At 34.4% G+C, this 16,632-nt stretch overlaps 2 protein-coding genes across 3 annotated transcripts in view; one reads left to right on the top strand and one right to left on the bottom strand.

The window, feature by feature from the left end:
* Positions 1–5,574, top strand: part of LOC128014157 (septin-7) — a 38,603-nt gene extending 33,029 nt beyond the window's left edge. The window contains exon 14 of one of the 2 annotated variants that reach the window (XR_008183487.1): positions 5,418–5,574. The gene's annotated coding sequence lies outside the window, so the exon portion shown is untranslated. The other variant, XR_008183488.1, reaches the window with a different exon arrangement.
* A 4,280-nt stretch (positions 5,575–9,854) lies between these two features.
* Positions 9,855–10,862, bottom strand: LOC128014158 (C-C motif chemokine 3). Its single transcript, XM_052597497.1, has 3 exons — positions 10,695–10,862; positions 10,211–10,328; positions 9,855–10,114 (listed from the first exon to the last, which is right to left on the bottom strand). Exons 1-3 carry the CDS (start codon positions 10,846–10,848, stop codon positions 10,042–10,044), a joined length of 345 nt encoding a protein of 114 aa, XP_052453457.1. The 5' UTR covers positions 10,849–10,862; the 3' UTR covers positions 9,855–10,041.
* Between the last annotated feature and the right edge of the window lie 5,770 nt (positions 10,863–16,632).

Raw genomic sequence — 16,632 nt, 5'->3', positions numbered from 1 at the left:
TAGGGTGGTTTTCTTTGGTGTAGGATCTGTTTTCTTCGGTAGGGCAGTGGTTTTCTTTGGCGTAGGGTATGTTTTCTTTGGTAGGGCAGTTGTCTTTGGTGTAGGGTCTGTTTTCTTTGGTAGGGCAGTTGTCTTTGGTGTAGGGTCGGTTTTCTTCGGTAGGGCCGTGGTTTTCTTTGGTCTAGGATCTGTTTTCTTCTGTAGGGCGGTCGTCTTTGGGGTATGATCTGTTTTCTCCGGTAGGGCGGTCGTCTTTGGGGTAGGATCTGTTGCCTTTAGGGTAGGATCCGTTTTCTTCAGGTGGTTGTCTTTGGAGTAGGATCTGTTTTCTTCCAGTTGTTTGGTTTGCCGGGATATATTTTGGAGATTAGGTGATATAACGTTTCCTGGTCCTTTCACACAAAATTTGCCTATAGATGTTGAAACCCTGAAGGAGAAAGTTTACATTTAGTATTTGGTAAATAAATAAATATATATATATTTGCTGTATGTACAAATCTATGAACATGAAATAACACCTTTCAGAGACGGGAGAAGCTTGAGCTGTTGGTTAAAATAAACAACAACATATTTTATACTAAATATGATTGATTTCTCTGCAGAACAAAGGTATCCTTGTGTTACTGTAAATTGTGTACACCTTTATAAATATGTAAATAACTCTTTTAAACTTACTTTGATTCTCAGAAGTCCAGGTCATCAGCAGTACCAGTCCAAACGCCAGAACACAAGACATTCTCATGGATTATGATCTGAATTTGATCTGCAGTCTTTGATGAAATTTTGAAGAAAAATTTGTGTAGTAGAGTCTGCTGCACACTTAAAATATTTCCCCAGTGTGATGTTATAGAAACTCAGATCTGAGGTTTGATGCTCACGGTTTAAACGCCCAACACTACTGCGTTTCCTGGACCTGCAATCAGTGGTGTATAAAGTATCTGAAAGCCATACTCAAGTAAAAGTACAGATATTTTACCAGAAAATTATTTTGGTAGAAGTTGAATACACCATTTAGAATTTTTACTTGAGTAAAAGTCTTTAAGTATGTGATATTTATTGTACTTAAGTACGAAAAGTGTTGAAAGTAAAAGTACAAGTCAATGCAAAATGGAAAAGAAGCATATATATATATATATATGTTCATACACAGCTTGAGTAGCAAGATTGTGTTCAGTTTTAACTTTCTTCCATTTTGTATTTTTGGGTAAGAATAAGAAGTATTTCATCTGTCTTTCTGGAATATACGTCTGAAATAGCATTTAGATGTATTTACACAGTTTATGTATCTCAGAGGGGACATGGATGTATTTAAACTGCAGTTACAGATGCATAAATAGGCCTAATACTTGTTTTTTTAACATAAAAGGTTGAATACTGATATCTGAAATGTAAAACATTTTAAAAATAGTCAAAATGTGAAATTAAAACTGCCAGAAAGTGACAGGAAGTGACTGTGAGTCATTGAGATTCTACTGATTTATTCAAACGGCTAATTCAATCAAAAACAAGCATTTGAAAATTAGTTAATTAGTGAAACACAGAATAAATTAATCTACATAACACTCATTTATTCAACCAATTCATTCAAAAATCTCATTCATTCAATCAGTAAACACCGCCCATTGCTCAGAGACACAAAACACTGCTGTGATCCTTGTTGAAGTGAACTGTATTAAATATAAAAAGCATGCATAAGCATTTTTGCCATATACAATTCAGAGTGTCTGGAAATTTGAGTTTAAATAGACTGATAAATCAACGTGCATGCACTCAGTGATCTGGTGATATAGCTTACTTGATAAGGTCTGACCGCACACTTGAAAATGAATCATCCGTGGTTGTGCACACATTTGTTTGCACTTCAGCACAGATGTTTGACCACTAATTCGTCAAACCTGCTTTCCTGCAGCCCGTGTTATTCTGGCTTCTACCTATTTTGTAGTAGGCTAAGAAACAAATATTCTTCAAGGGAAATGTATCGGAGTAAAAGTATCCATTTTAATTAGGAAATGTAGTGAAGAAAAAGTAAAGGTTGGCTGAAATATAAACACTCAAGTAAAGCAATAGGCCTACTACCAAAAAATAATTAATGCAACAAATTATTATCACTAAGTTATTACACTACTGCCTATAACCACGAACAAATCATCTAGTTGAATGTAACCATTTAAAGTGCCCCATTATGGATTTTTGAAAATTACCTTCCATGCAGTGTGTAACAGCTCTAAGTGAATGAAAACTTCCTGCAAAGTTTTAAATCTGAATGTCCACCGTGTATAAAGTTATTTTCCCACAAATGAAAGAGTCCACCCTGAATCATTGAAACAGGCTTGATGAAATGGAAATGAGACCAATCGGCCCAATCACCACAGATTAGCCTCATGCAAAGGAGGGATTTGGAAAAATCAATCATGGAGGGAATTGTTTGGGAGTCGTAGAGCATGTAAGGTTAAATACACTGTAAAAAAAAAAAAATCCTGTAAAAAAAACAGTAAAATTCTGGCAGCTGGGGTGCCGGAAAAATACCGTTAAATAAAAGCAGAACAATAAGAAGTTGTAATGGACATGCTTGTGGTGGATGTTTGCTATAAAGTAGTATGTGAGAGGTTGTTGTGTGTGAGGCAGACTAAGAAGGTTGTGACAGTGTAAGAGAGTGTGTTGTGTGAGGATACATGTAGGACTGCACGATTAATCACATGTGGTTGTCTGATGCGTTTGCAGATGAATCTCATTTGATTATGAACAGGATATTGCGTAGCTTATCAGTGAACTACAGCTCTCTGTATTCAATTTTGTTCGATTTGAAAACAGGTGATGGATATTTACTACTAATCACTGGACCGGCTTTACTGATGAGACACGCCTGAAAAACACATGTGATTAATCATGCAGCCCTAGAAGCGTGTGTAGGGATGTGTGTGAGAGTGTGTGTGAGGATGCATGTGTGACTGTCTATGTGAGAGTGTGTGGATGTTTGTATAAGGATGTGTGTGTGTGAGAGTGTGTGTGTCTGTGAGAAAATTTGTATGTGAGAGTGTGTGAGTGTAAGGATGCATTTGTAAGAGTATGTGCAAGTGTGTAACTGTGTGTGTGAAGATGCGTGTCAGAGTGTGTTTGTATGAGAGTGTGTGAGGATGCATGTGTTACTGTCTATGTGAGAGTGTGTGGATGTTTGTATTAGAGTGTGTGTGTGTGTGTGTGTGTGTGAGGATGTGTGTCTGAGATTGTGTATGTGAGAGTGTGTGAGTGTAAGGATACATTTGTAAGAGTGTGTGAAAGTGTGTAACTGTGTGTGTGAAGATGCGTGTGAGAGTGTGTTAGTAGTGTGCGTGTGTGTGTGTGTGAGGATGCATGTGTAACTGTCTATGTTAGAGTGTGTGGATGTTTGTATTAGAATGTGTGTGAGGGGTGTGTGTGTGTGGGTGTGTGTGTGAGGATGAGTGTGTGAGAATGTGTATGTGAGAGTGTGTGAGTGTAAGGATGCATTTGTAAGAGTATGTGAAAGTGTGTAACTGTGTGTGTGAAGATGCGTGTGAGAGTGTGTGTGTATGAAAGTGTGTGAGGATGCATGTGTAACTGTCTATGTGAGAGTGTGTGGATGTTTGTATTAGAATGTGTGTGTGTGTGTGTGTGGGCATGTTTTTGTGACATATCAGGACACAACTCTGTGTAATGACATGGGTATGACACAGGTATTACAAGGAGAGGGTGACTTATGAGGACATAACCCATGTCCCCATTTTTCAAAACACTTATATATCATACAGAATGAGGTTTTTTTGAGAAAGTAAAAATGCACAAAGTTTCCTTTGAGGGTTAGGGTTAGGGTTAGGGGTAGGGTTGGTGAAGCGCGATAGAACATACAGTTCCTACATTATAAAAACCATTACGCCTATGGGATGTCCCCACTTTTCACAAAAACAAACGTGTGTGTGTGTGTGTGTTTGAGTGTGTGTGAGGATGCATGTGTAACTGTCTATGTTAGAGTGTGTAACTGTGTGTGAAGATGCGTGTGAGAGTGTCTCTAAGAGTGTGTGAGGATGCGTGTGTGTGTGTGTGTGTGTGTGTGCGTGCGTGCGTGCGTGCGTGCGCGCGAGTATGGATGTGAGAGTGTGTGTATGAGTGAGGAAACTTGTGAGAGTGTGTGTATCTGAGATTATATAAGTGTGAGGATGCGTTTGAGAGAGAGTGTGTGTGTGAGGATGCATGTGTGAAAATGTGGATGTGAGAGTGTACTCATCTCTTTCAAATATTGATAATCAGAATATTAGAATGATTTCTGAAGGATCATGTGACACTGAAGACTGGAGTAATTATGCTGAAAATACAGCTTTGATCACATGAATAAATTACATTTTAAAATATATTCAGATATTTTAAATAGTAAAAAAATTGTCACAATACTTAATGTTAGGGCTCATTTCTGACATTTTCAACACATCTTAGTGTGAAGAAGGTCTCGTGGTAGGTTTGGATGGGTGTGATGGAGGATGACTCAGACGGACGGAAGCAAGTGCAACGAGTTTTTACAGAGCTAAGCATGCATGTGTTGAAAAGCAACGCTAAGGATAGATGGTTTATGGTCTTTGATTTCAGCTAGTGTGTGTGACTTGTGTGTTTCTTTGGGGTCATAAACATTTAAAGACTTGTTTTAACATTATTGCACAGCTAAATTATGACAATAACAGTTTTCCATGTTTTTAAAATCCATTTCCTGGCTGTGTACGTAGATAATTGTGTCCCTACCATAGATGGTGTAATACAAAATGGCATGATTGTCAACATAAATAATAACAATAGTCATTTTTTGATATGGGTGGATATAAAATAATTACAATAACATTATAGGATGTTGCTCGAACATTCTGCCTTAAAATTGCAGACTGTTTCTGCCCGTTTTGTTTAGTTTAGTTTTTTATTGTGAACCGATTATGTCAGATGTCCCTCAACCTATTCCTAAACTGATCTGAGACCAGTTTGTTTCATTTTAATAGTTGGGACTTGGATTTTTAGTTGTTATGGCTGGTCCAAGATCAGGGCTTGATGGTCAGTTTTAACCTGAGTGAGTTCAGTATATCTAAACAGATGTTATTTTAGCCATACTTACTCAGATTACCCTTTATAATAAACCCGCTTTACATTCGAAATAGAAATGAGAACGGGAGAGCTCTTTTGTTTCCGTTGGATAGTTTAGAGTTATAACACGCAGGCTCCAGGTCTAACACATGCCAAACATAGACAGCAACGTGCACAAAACTCTCGATGCAAAGGACAATAAAGAGTCCCTGTATGCCTCATGTGATCACACACTATTATATATTTTGCAGGTTTGTCGATATGCAAGTTCGAAAACACTCCGTTCTTCCTGTCGTGGAATGCTAATCCACACAGACGCTCTGAAGTACGTTTCGTTTAAGGTTTTAGTAGAACAGTATTCTGGGAAAAAGAATTTAAAAAAAATTCCTTTAACCACTCATCACTTTTTCTTTTTAACGGTAGACCTGAACATGGCTCTAGACATGTTTGTTTTCTTATTATTGTTGTTTGTATATGTAAACAATTTTCAATTTCCGATTATATTTCTACATGTTTATATCTTCAACTGTTATTCTTTCTGCCTAACTGTACAATATTAAACATGAGATGTTATGCTGATACTGGTCGTGTTGTCATGTTTTCTTATCAGTATTATCAGTGGTCCAACACTGTTTTTGAGGTTGTTAAATGTTTTATTTTGTCTCGGTACTAAAAACATGAGCATAAAACCATACTTGACAAATATAACAAAACATCAATTCCGCTCCTTCAGAAAACAGCAGAAAAGTATTTGGAGGTTCTTATGGGTCTTTGTAGCACTAGACAATTGTAATGTCCCATTTTCTGATCTAGTTGGACAACAGAACTCACAAAAATTAGCAATAACGGCGGCTGTTTCGGGGGTAGGATATGTCTACTTGATGTGTTGTTACGGGTAGGATCGGTTTTATTTGGGTGGTTTTCTTTGGCGTAGGGTCTGTTTTCTTCGGTAGGGCAGTGGTTTTCTTTGGCGTAGGGTCTGTTTTCTTCGGTAGGGTGGTTTTCTTTGGCATAGGGTCTGTTTTCTTCGGTAGGGCACTGGTTTTCTTTGGCGTAGGGTCTGTTTTCTTCAGTAGGGCAGTGGTTTTCTTTGGCGTAGGGTCTGTTTTCTTCGGAAGGGCAGTGGTTTTCTTTGGCGTAGGGTCCGTTTTCTTCGGTAGGGTGGTTTTCTTTGGGGTAGGGTCTGTTTTCTTCAGTAGAGCGGTCGTCTTTGGTGTAGGGTCTGCTTTCTTCTGTAAGGCAGTTGTCTTTGGCGTAGGGTCTGTTTTCTCTGGTAGGGTGGTTTTCTTTGGTGTAGGATCTGTTTTCTTCTGTAGGGCGGTCATCTTTGGGGTATGATCTGTTTTCTCCGGTAGGGCGGTCGTCTTTGGGGTAGGATCTGTTGCCTTTAGGGTAGGATCCGTTTTCTTCAGGTGGTTGTCTTTGGAGTAGGATCTGTTTTCTTCCGGTTGTGTGGTTTGCCGGGATATATTTTGGAGATTAGGTGATATAACGTTTCCTGGTCCTTTCACACAAAATTTGCCTATAGATGTTGGAACCCTGAAGGAAAAAGTTCACATTTAGTATTTGTTTACATTTTTGTGACAATTTTATTTATTTTTTTGCGGAAGTCTTATGAACGTGAAATAACACCTTTCAGAGACGGGAGAAGCTTGAGCTGGTGGTTAAACAAAAAAAAAAAAACAAAAAAAAAGATTTTATACCAAATATGATTGATTTCTTCAGAACAAAGGTATCCTTGTGTTACTGTAAATTGTGTACACCTTTATAAATATGTAAATAACTTTTAAACTTACTTTGATTCTCAGAAATCCAGGCCATCAGCAGTACCAGTCCGAACGCCAGAACAAAAGACGTTCTCATGGTTTATGATCTGAATTTGATCTGCAGTCTTTGATGAGATTTTGTGTATTAGAGTCTGCTTCACAATTCAGATATTTCCCCAGTGTGATGTTATAGAAACTCAGATCTGAGGTTTGATGCTCACGGTTTTAAACGCCCACCTCTATTGAGTTTCCTGGACCTGCAATCAGTGGTGTATAAAGTATCTGAAAGCCATACTCAAGTAAAAGTACAGATATTTTACCAGAAAATTAATTTGGTAGAAGTTGAAGTCACCGTTTAGAATATTACTTGAGTAAGAGTCTTAAAGTATCTGATATTTATTGTACTTAAGTATGTATTTTTTTTTTTTTTTTTAAATCATGTATTGAAAGTAAAAACACAAGTCAATGCAAAATGGAAAAGAAGCAAATAAATATATATATTAATGTTCATACATGGCTTGAGTAGCAAGATTGTGTTCAGTTTTAACTTTCTTCCATTTTGTATTTTTGGGTAAGAATAAGAAGTATTTCATCTGTGTTTCTGGAATATACGTCTGAAATAGCATTTAGATGTATTTACACAGTTTATGTATCTCAGAAGGGACATGGATGTATTTAAACTGCAGTTACAGATGCATAAATAGGCCTAATACTTGTTTTTTTAACATAAAAGGTTGAATACTGATATCTGAAATGTAAAACATTTTAATAATAGTCGAAATGTGAAATTAAAACTGCCAGAAAGTGACAGGAAGTGACTGTGAGTCATTGAGATTCTACTGATTTATTCAAATGGCTAATTCAATCAGAAACAAGCATTTGACTGTGTTAATGAGTGAAACACAGAATCATTTATTCTACATAACACTCATTTATTCAACCAATTCATTCAAAAATCTCATTCATTCAATCAGTAAACACCGCCCATTGCTCAGAGACACAAAACACTGCTGTGATCCTTGTTGAAGTGAACTGTATTAAATATAAAAAGCATGCATAAGCATTTTTGTCATCTACAATTCAGAGTGTCTGGAAATTTGAGTTTAAATAGACTGATAAATCAACGTGCATGCACTCAGTGATCTGGTGATATAGCTTACTTGATAAGGTCTGACCGCACACTTGAAAATGAATCATCCGTGGTTGTGCACACATTTGTTTGCACTTCAGCACAGATGTTTGACCACTAATTCGTCAAACCTGCTTTCCTGCAGCCCGTGTTATTCTGGCTTCTACCTATTTTGTAGTAGGCTAAGTAACGAATATGCTTCAAGGGAAATGTATCGGAGTAAAAGTATACATTTTAATTAGGAAATGTAGTGGAGCAAAAGTAAAAGTTGGCTGAAATATAAATACTAAAGTAAAGCAACAGGCCTTCTACCAAAAAAAATTAATGCAACAAATTATTATTACTAAGTTATTATACCACTGCCTATAACCACGAACAAATCTTCTAGTTGAATTGAACCTTTTAAAGTGCCCCATTATGGATTTTTGAAAATTACCTTCCATGCAGTGTTTAACATCTCTAAGTGAATGACAACTTTCTGCAAAGTTTTAAATCTGAATGTCCAACGTGTATAAAGTTATTTTCCCACAAATGAAAGAGTCCACCCTGAATCATTGAAACAGGCTTGATGAAATGGAAATGAGACCAATCGGCCCAATCACCACAGATTAGCCTCATGCAAAGGAGGGATTTGGAAAAATCAATCATGGAGGGAATTGTTTGGGAGTCGTAGAGCATGTAAGGTTAAATAAATGTTTATTATACAGGGTTAACATGCGTCCTCTTTTCCCCGGACATATCTGGCCAGGATTTCTTTACACCTAATAAGTCCAGGATTTGGCTGTTTATTAAATCCCACTTAATGCAGGCTTGCCAAGTCCTTGTTTTTTTCTACAGACTTGGGATACTTTTAAACTGTTGACATGGGTAGTTTTTTTCAAGTGGGTTAAAGGTTGTTGTTTTTGTTTTTGTCTTCCAAAAAGGCTATTGCATAAAATATAATCTGTATTTTTAAAAATTGTGTTCAACCTGTGATAAAATTTTGATGGAATTTTTCATTAACTGTTCCCTCCTGGTGGAATGACTCATTCCAAGCAGCCGACTCCTTAATCATTTTTAAGAAACGGCTGAAAATACATCTCTTTCATCTTCATTTGACCCTCTAACTCTCTAACCCTCTAACAGCTGCACGCTCTATTATATTTCTATTCTAACTACTTGTTGTATTTAAAAAGTGAAGAACCTTTACTTTCCCTATTCTCTTGACATATTTTATTTTTATTTATTCTAAAAACAAAACACGCAAACAACCATATGCAAAGTTAGGCAAAATCCGTCTCCTGCCCCCACCCACAAACCCGCCCCCTACTGTCCTCTTTTTGAAAAACTAAAATACGGTCACCCTCACACATAGTCAATGAAAGTAGCCTATTATTTAATTTAATTACTTAATTTATTTATTTTTGATCTTGCATGCAATCGATCTGTTGTTTGGAACTCCCAAAACTAAAATATGAACCTTTCATAACCCATAATAGGGGCACTATAACACAAAAAGCAATACAGATATGTCTCTAAACATATTCTTAAGCTGAGCCGAAAGCAGTTTGTTTCCTCTTAATGGCTTGGTTATTCAACCTAAATGAGTTATATCTAAAACTACTGTAAAGGGAAATATCTTTCATTGATCACAAATGATATATTTTCATGTTTGTCATTATGTAAAACATGTTTTATAAGTATTAGTAGGAGTATATGTGTTTGCCTTTATTTTAATTAGGCTAACTGCCAATAGTTTTTTCATGTTAGGCTAACTTTTTATTTTCTTAGAAGGGTACATTATTAAACAATGGGTTTATGCTGATGACAGTCATGCTGTCTTTCACATTATTTATGCTAGTAATTCATATTTTGAACATTCAAATTAGTCTGACACCAGGTAATCTCGTTGCATTTTAATATTTATTTGCATAGATTAAGCCAAGATTAAAAGACATTCAAAAGACATTTCGACATTCAGTATCTCACAGTTTTTATGGGGAGATGAAAAAAAAAACATTTGATAGGAAAGGACTGTTGAATAAAGCAATAACAGTATTATTTTGTGCACATGTTTTAAGCTTCACGGATTCATTGCTTCACTACTTTCTTAATCCATTCCTCGTCTGGATTCACACAAAATTCCGTTCTTGGTGTTGTAACCCTGAGGGTGAAAGTTTATATAAGTTTCTTTTTTTTATTTTGTAATATGTTTTATATATATTTTTCTAAATTATGGATTTCAGAGTTAAATACTTACACAATGCCAGGGGAAGGGCATTTTGCACCTGTCCTCAATGCAGTAACAATTTTTGTGACTGGAATTTGGAAGTCGATAAAATTGAAGCAACAACGCTCCGGAACTGCAGCGGCAACTGCTGGTGGCAAAAAAAAAAAAATATATATATATATATACATATATCAAATATGTCACATTTTAATATGAGTTGATATTACTCATCCTTCAGAACATCATCCTTTCTAGAACCATGAAGGATCATATCTGCATGGTTAATCAGCATATTGGTTTGTTTCTGCATTCTTTTAAGCTCTATATATGTTTTGTTGCTTATAGGAGAATATACTGTAAAGTTAATTGAACATGCTAAAATGAAACATGCACGAGATTCCATTATGTTACCTGGCTGTATCCATTTCAGTCACTTTAAATTTATATGTACGTTTATGTCTTATATAGATAACAATTTAGTCAGAAGCAAAGACAGTACTTCAAAAGATCTTACGTTGAGCCTCAGAAGTCGATGCCATCAGCAGGACCAGCCCGAACACCAGACACATAGATGATGCCCTCATGGTTTCAGATTTGAAATCGATCTTCTTCACGCTTTGGTAATGAGTTGTTTCAGTTGTCTGAGACAACCTGAGTCTGCACCACATTTTTAAATGCTTTCGGACGTGATGCTAGATAGCAGCTCAGATCTGTGGTTAGATAAGGAAGTGTACTGCAGTCCCCCTCCTCTTCTTCAAAGCCCACACGGAGAATCATATTTGCTAAACTGGGTTTCTATGCTTTTTGCAAACAGAGATCGTGAGAAGATAAAATACAGGTGTCAGAAGTTTCCAGAACATCCTCAGAGAGTGCAGATTTTTTGCTGATGCTCATCACAGGAAATTTAAAAAAGATCTTTTTACTCTTGTACCACCCTTTATGTCCAAATCACAGAAGGACTATGGGCTAATTCATCGATTCCATGTGGCAAATTCACTTTCCACAGTCTGCATTTACAAAGGGACAAAAAGTACATGACCACTGACATGGATTTTCATTATGCAAATTTTAAACGGCATTGGAAACGTGTTGTAATACACAATGGAAATGCTTTGTTATAACTTCATGCATAATTCATGAACATAAAGAACACTTAACCGATTACCTAACATGAGAAAATCCTGATGCAAATATATTTACATTTAAATTCAGTTCAATTAAAAATTAAATATATTTCAAATATATTTATGTATTATATAAATATTGCATATGTATTATTTAATCTAATGTAATTATTTGTCATGTTCTATTGAATAATTAAAAAAAAACATGATATATTTGAAATAAAATTATTCAAATATTATAAATATTAATTATTTGACATTGAAATATTAAAACATAATTATTATTATGCTATCCCAATAAATTTAGATGATTTATTCTATAGATTAATTATTTACATTTTCTATAGGTCATTCATAAGTTTTACTTATTTAGCTGATATGTGTAATAATTCTAATCAAGATCCCACAAATATGATCTAATTTGTTCTCATATATATATAGTGTTCTTAACTGCTTAAAGAATCATTATCATTATATAAGATTTGTCTGTCTGATCTTTTGAATCTCTTATGATCTTATTTCCATGATAAATTGATTTCCGTGTTTTGGTATTTCACCCAATGTCCATATGAGGTTTCAACATTTTTTGATCTTGATCTACCTAAAATGCACATTAATACAGAGTCATTCTTCTGTAGAAACCATGGAAAGTCATGAGAAGTTGTAAGATGAAGGTGATGCATCTCAGAAAACATTAGCTCAACCTGATAATGATCAAGATCTTCGTGTTCAGCGCTTTTGGCATGTGGTTTTTTGTACAATTTGTACCCTCATTTTCATTTGCAGTAAATGGCACACATGGAAATACTCTGTAGAATGTGTAAATGTGTGTGTATATATATATATATATATATATATATATATATATATATATATATAGTTTGACTTATTTTGATGTGAGATACATAGTAAGTTACTAAAAAAAGTAATCCACTACAAATTACTAATTACTTTAAAATTGTAATTTGATTACATTAATGATTACAGCATTTTAAAAGTACTGTAATTAGATTACTAATTACTTTCAAGTAACTTTCAAGTTTACTTTATTTTTCAAGTTGTAAAACCTATAAAATACACTATAGACTCAGTCCGTCCTTTCATTAATTTAATAATGACTGAAAAAAATGCACAGGTAGACTATTATTTTTATAGACTGCACTCCCAATATCTACAAAACTTTTCTTTTTGGTTTTGTAAAATAAATCAAACAAATAGGTTGTGATTTCTGCATTCAGTCTCTGTGAATATCTTCCTGAAACAAGTCACTAAAATGAATGTACAGAAATACAGTATATCTAAAGAATTCTTGAAGTGTCTATTACTAAATGAAGTAAGTCATGTCGAAAACAAATATTCACTGTTAAAATAATCTATATAAAAACCAACACGAGGTACAGTCTTTCCCATCTGAGCTCCCCTATAAATGTGTCCACGCACATTACTGTAATGCATCATACCCAACTCTGGTAATAAATAATATGATCAAACTCTTATTAGTCACAGATTTCTGTGAGAATTGAATCATTCTTTCTGGATTTCAGCTTGAAGTGATTTAAAAGTTTCTTTATATAATTGCAGTACAAAGGCATCCACTTAATCTACATTAATTTGGCTGAACAAAATTCCCCTTAAAGAATTGGGTTAAAATGTTTCTTTTCCTTTTTTTTTTTTTTTGCCATAAGAGCAGAAAGGTCAATTAGGTTCACTGGAAAAGGCACATAGATCAAGGCCACCCTTATTCTGAGAAAAACACCCCACTGAAACTGTCACCTACACCTCACAACCGTTCTGCGGTGGCCATTTAGTGCACAGCAATGTTGGTCTCAATCTTTGCACTTCCTTCATTCACTATACAGTGTGCAATTCAGTGTACAGAGTGAAAATGCAATTTATTACACAGCAATTTTGGATGTAGGATATAGATATATATATACTCTAAAAAACGTTGTTAAACTGAATGTACCTTCGTTTCCTAAAGGAAATGATGTTATGTAATAAAGACTAGCATAGGCCTAATCGTTTTGAGGCTGTTGAAGTGGTAATTGTTAAAAGTAATGTTTTCCGTGTAATATTTCAGACTTGTTGAGCTTGTGTCTTCATTGTGCCCGAGCCGGGAGTTAACTAAGTTACACAGAAGCCTGTTTGTGTGAGGAGGAGGAGGTTTACTCAGCTTCTTCAGAAGAGAGGGAAAGATGGTTTGAAGGCAAGTAATGTAAACTTCATAATTTCATTGTTATTTTTTTTGAAAACTGTTGATGTCTGTGTTTTTCATCGCAGAACTCAAACCAACTTTGAAGTTGTCTGATTTGGAGAGTCATCTTGGTCTTCCCTCTTAAAGGAATAGTTCACACAAAAATCTTTTACTGGCCCTCATGTCATTCCAAACCTATACAACTTTTATCTGTCTTTAGAAAACAAATGAATATATTTTTTATTTTCTCATAATTTTAAATTAATCTACTGAGAGTCTAGATAATCTGTATTTTCAAGCCTCACAAATATTGTAGAAATTATCCATTCCGATATTTATATATGATAGTGTACATGTATGTTCAAAATAAAATATTGGTCTCCCAGACTAGCCATTTGTGTTCCAAAAATTAGTAGAGTTTGTATGGGTCTGGACCAACATGGAGGAGAGTAAATTATGATCATTTTAATTACATTTTTTCTTTTTTCAAATGTTTTTCTCTTTTTAGGCCACTGATGAAGAACAGGCGGTGACTGGGATGAATGCTGGTCACAGAAGAGGACATCCTTTCCCCTTAACTGATGCACCAGTGGTTTTAAAAGAGGACGCTGCCCTGGATGATGTAGAAGATGTCACATGCTCATGGGGCTTTTTCATGACTACGTCAATTATGCTGAAGAGATCATGAAAACTGACAGTGATGCATGATCTGTATTCATGGACTATGAAATATGTAAAAACAAAATGTTAAAAGCTTGTTCTGTGTTTAGTATGGAGTTCACACAGTCATTCACACATGTGTCTGTTAAATGTTATAATATCAGAGTTAATGCTGTGGTTTATTTGTGTACTGTCATGCCAGAATAGTTTGTAAAGAACATTACTAATTGTACAATTATTGTATAATAGTGTTTTTGTATATTTTTATACAATATATAAAATGTACCCCAAAAAAGTCAAATTTGATCTTAAAAGTTATATACAACAAATGTTCAATCCTTTATTTATAAACTCTGTAGCTGTTAATGCCATACTTTTCTGCATTTCTTCTTACATGCACATTACTTTTTGACAGTTTTCTCTTGTTTTTAATAAATATTTACCCTTTGATAGTTATTCTTTGTGTGTAAAAGTGATTTTAAAATGCCTAGCTCGATTTGGGTTCATTTTAGCCTATAGCAATGTGGTAATTTTAAACCATAAAAAAGGCAACCAGGCATGCTGGGTTAAACATAATAAAGGTTAAATGGTTAAAATAACCCAGCGTTGGGTTCGTCCCTTTTTGACCAAGCGCTGGGTTGCCAAAATAACCCAAATTGGGTTGTTTTCAACCAAGCAGTTTTTAGAGAGATATATGTGTGTGTGTGTGTGTGTGTGTGTGTGTATATATATATATATATATATATATATATATATACACACACACACACACAGTTTTTAGAGAGATATATGTGTGTGTGTGTGTGTGTGTGTGTGTGTGTGTGTATATATATATACATATATGTATGTGTGTGTAAATACTTGTATAGCTACATGTTATATATATTGTACAAACACACATAAAAATATTCATTCATTGCTTCATTACTATAGGTTATTAATTTTCATTCAATTTCTATTGTATATTTTCATCTAAACAAACAAATTAATTCAAAATAAATAATGCAATATCGAAAATAGTTTTTTTTTTCAAAAGTACAACTTTCATAATAATTAGTGAACTTATTATTATTATTATTATTATTATTATTAATTACTGAAGAATTACTGTTGGAGGAAGGGAAACTATCTGTGTGCTGGATGAATCAGGCCCCATTATCACCTACCGCAATTATAATAACCTGCAATGAAAATGAGAGTCGTGGGCTGTATACAGGGCCTGCCCAAGCCTTTATGGGTCCCTAAGCAGAATTTTACATGGGGGACTGATTATTGTAATTTCTTGATTATTCGCACACCAATTATCTATTTTAATTTTGTTGTAGCTGTGTTGCTTACATCACACTAATGTCTTCCTGTTATGTTTTTACCCTTCTACATTTTTTTCTTTTAACAGTAGCAAACCCACAAGAGTGGTCAGGTGTTAATCTGCACTTTAACATCCAAAGTCTTACAATATCAGTGGCATACTTAATGTGGTATACTGAAAAATAGCTAAATAAACTAGCTGACAATGCATTTACTGAACAAAATGTTATTTTAACAACATGCACACATCTAAAACAACAACTCTTAATTTATAACTAGCTAATTGAAGCATATTGATATTGAAATATAGCAAGACCCCAAGGCTAAAGTAAATATTTATATATATTTATATATAAGTTTATGCAACAGAAGCTTATTTTTTTATTACAAAAATACATAGGATACACAGGAAAATTATAATATATTTTGTTGTCAAACCTATTTAGGGATGTTTAATAAAACATGAACTTCCATAAAAAGGAGATACCCAAACTAGGCTATACTAGTTAACTAGTCAGCCAAATAAAAGTCATTGTGCCTGTATGATTCGTTGCTATTGAAATAATAAGATGCTACGTATAAATGATTAAAATATTTAAGAATGTTTTTTTTTTTCATGTACTCTTGGGGCCCCCGGTGGCCACGAGGGCCATAAGCAGCCGCTTATTTCGCTTATAGTAGGCAGTTTTGGTAGCATTATTTGTCAGAACACTGGCTCTGGCTATATACACGTTTGCATTAAAGGGATAGTTCACCCAAAAATCTCAAATATGCCATTAATAACTCACCCTCATGTCGTATAGAGTATTACGAGTATTCGCAACTCTTTTTAAATCTATTTAAATAATAAATACATGACTTCAGCCACCAAAAGTAATGCAATATTATTTATTAAATTGTATAGGCTATTTATTATTATTGCTATTTATAATAGATGAACATACTCTATATTAAATAACAGCATACTGAAATCGAATAAAAATAAACAAATAATAGGCTATATTTATACTTTTAAAGCATTTATTGTTATTAGTCACTGGAAATTTCAACATTTAGTAAATTGCATTTTTGAAATCAAAATTGTTGTATATGTCAACATTAATTTGTTAACATTATTTCACTAACGCGAATAAACATTGAGCGATTTTATTTTTACTAACTAAAAA

Source organism: Carassius gibelio, chromosome B25 (assembly GCF_023724105.1).
Source record: "Carassius gibelio isolate Cgi1373 ecotype wild population from Czech Republic chromosome B25, carGib1.2-hapl.c, whole genome shotgun sequence".
NCBI lineage: Eukaryota > Metazoa > Chordata > Actinopteri > Cypriniformes > Cyprinidae > Carassius > Carassius gibelio.
Note: the sequence above shows the minus strand (reverse complement) of the source record. Positions and strands in the feature narration are given on the sequence as shown.

What these genes read in the sequence shown, in the direction of transcription:
- LOC128014158 (XM_052597497.1), bottom strand. Translation starts at nt 10,848, where the DNA reads ATGTGGTGCAGACTCAGGTTGTCTCAGACAACTGAAACAACTCATTAC. An exon ending in ATCGACTTCTGAGGCTCAAC is followed by an intron (nt 10,329 to 10,694) that starts GTAAGATCTTTT and finishes TTTTGCCACCAG; the next exon opens with CAGTTGCCGCTGCAGTTCCG. An exon ending in TGCCCTTCCCCTGGCATTGT is followed by an intron (nt 10,115 to 10,210) that starts GTAAGTATTTAA and finishes TTTCACCCTCAG; the next exon opens with GGTTACAACACCAAGAACGG.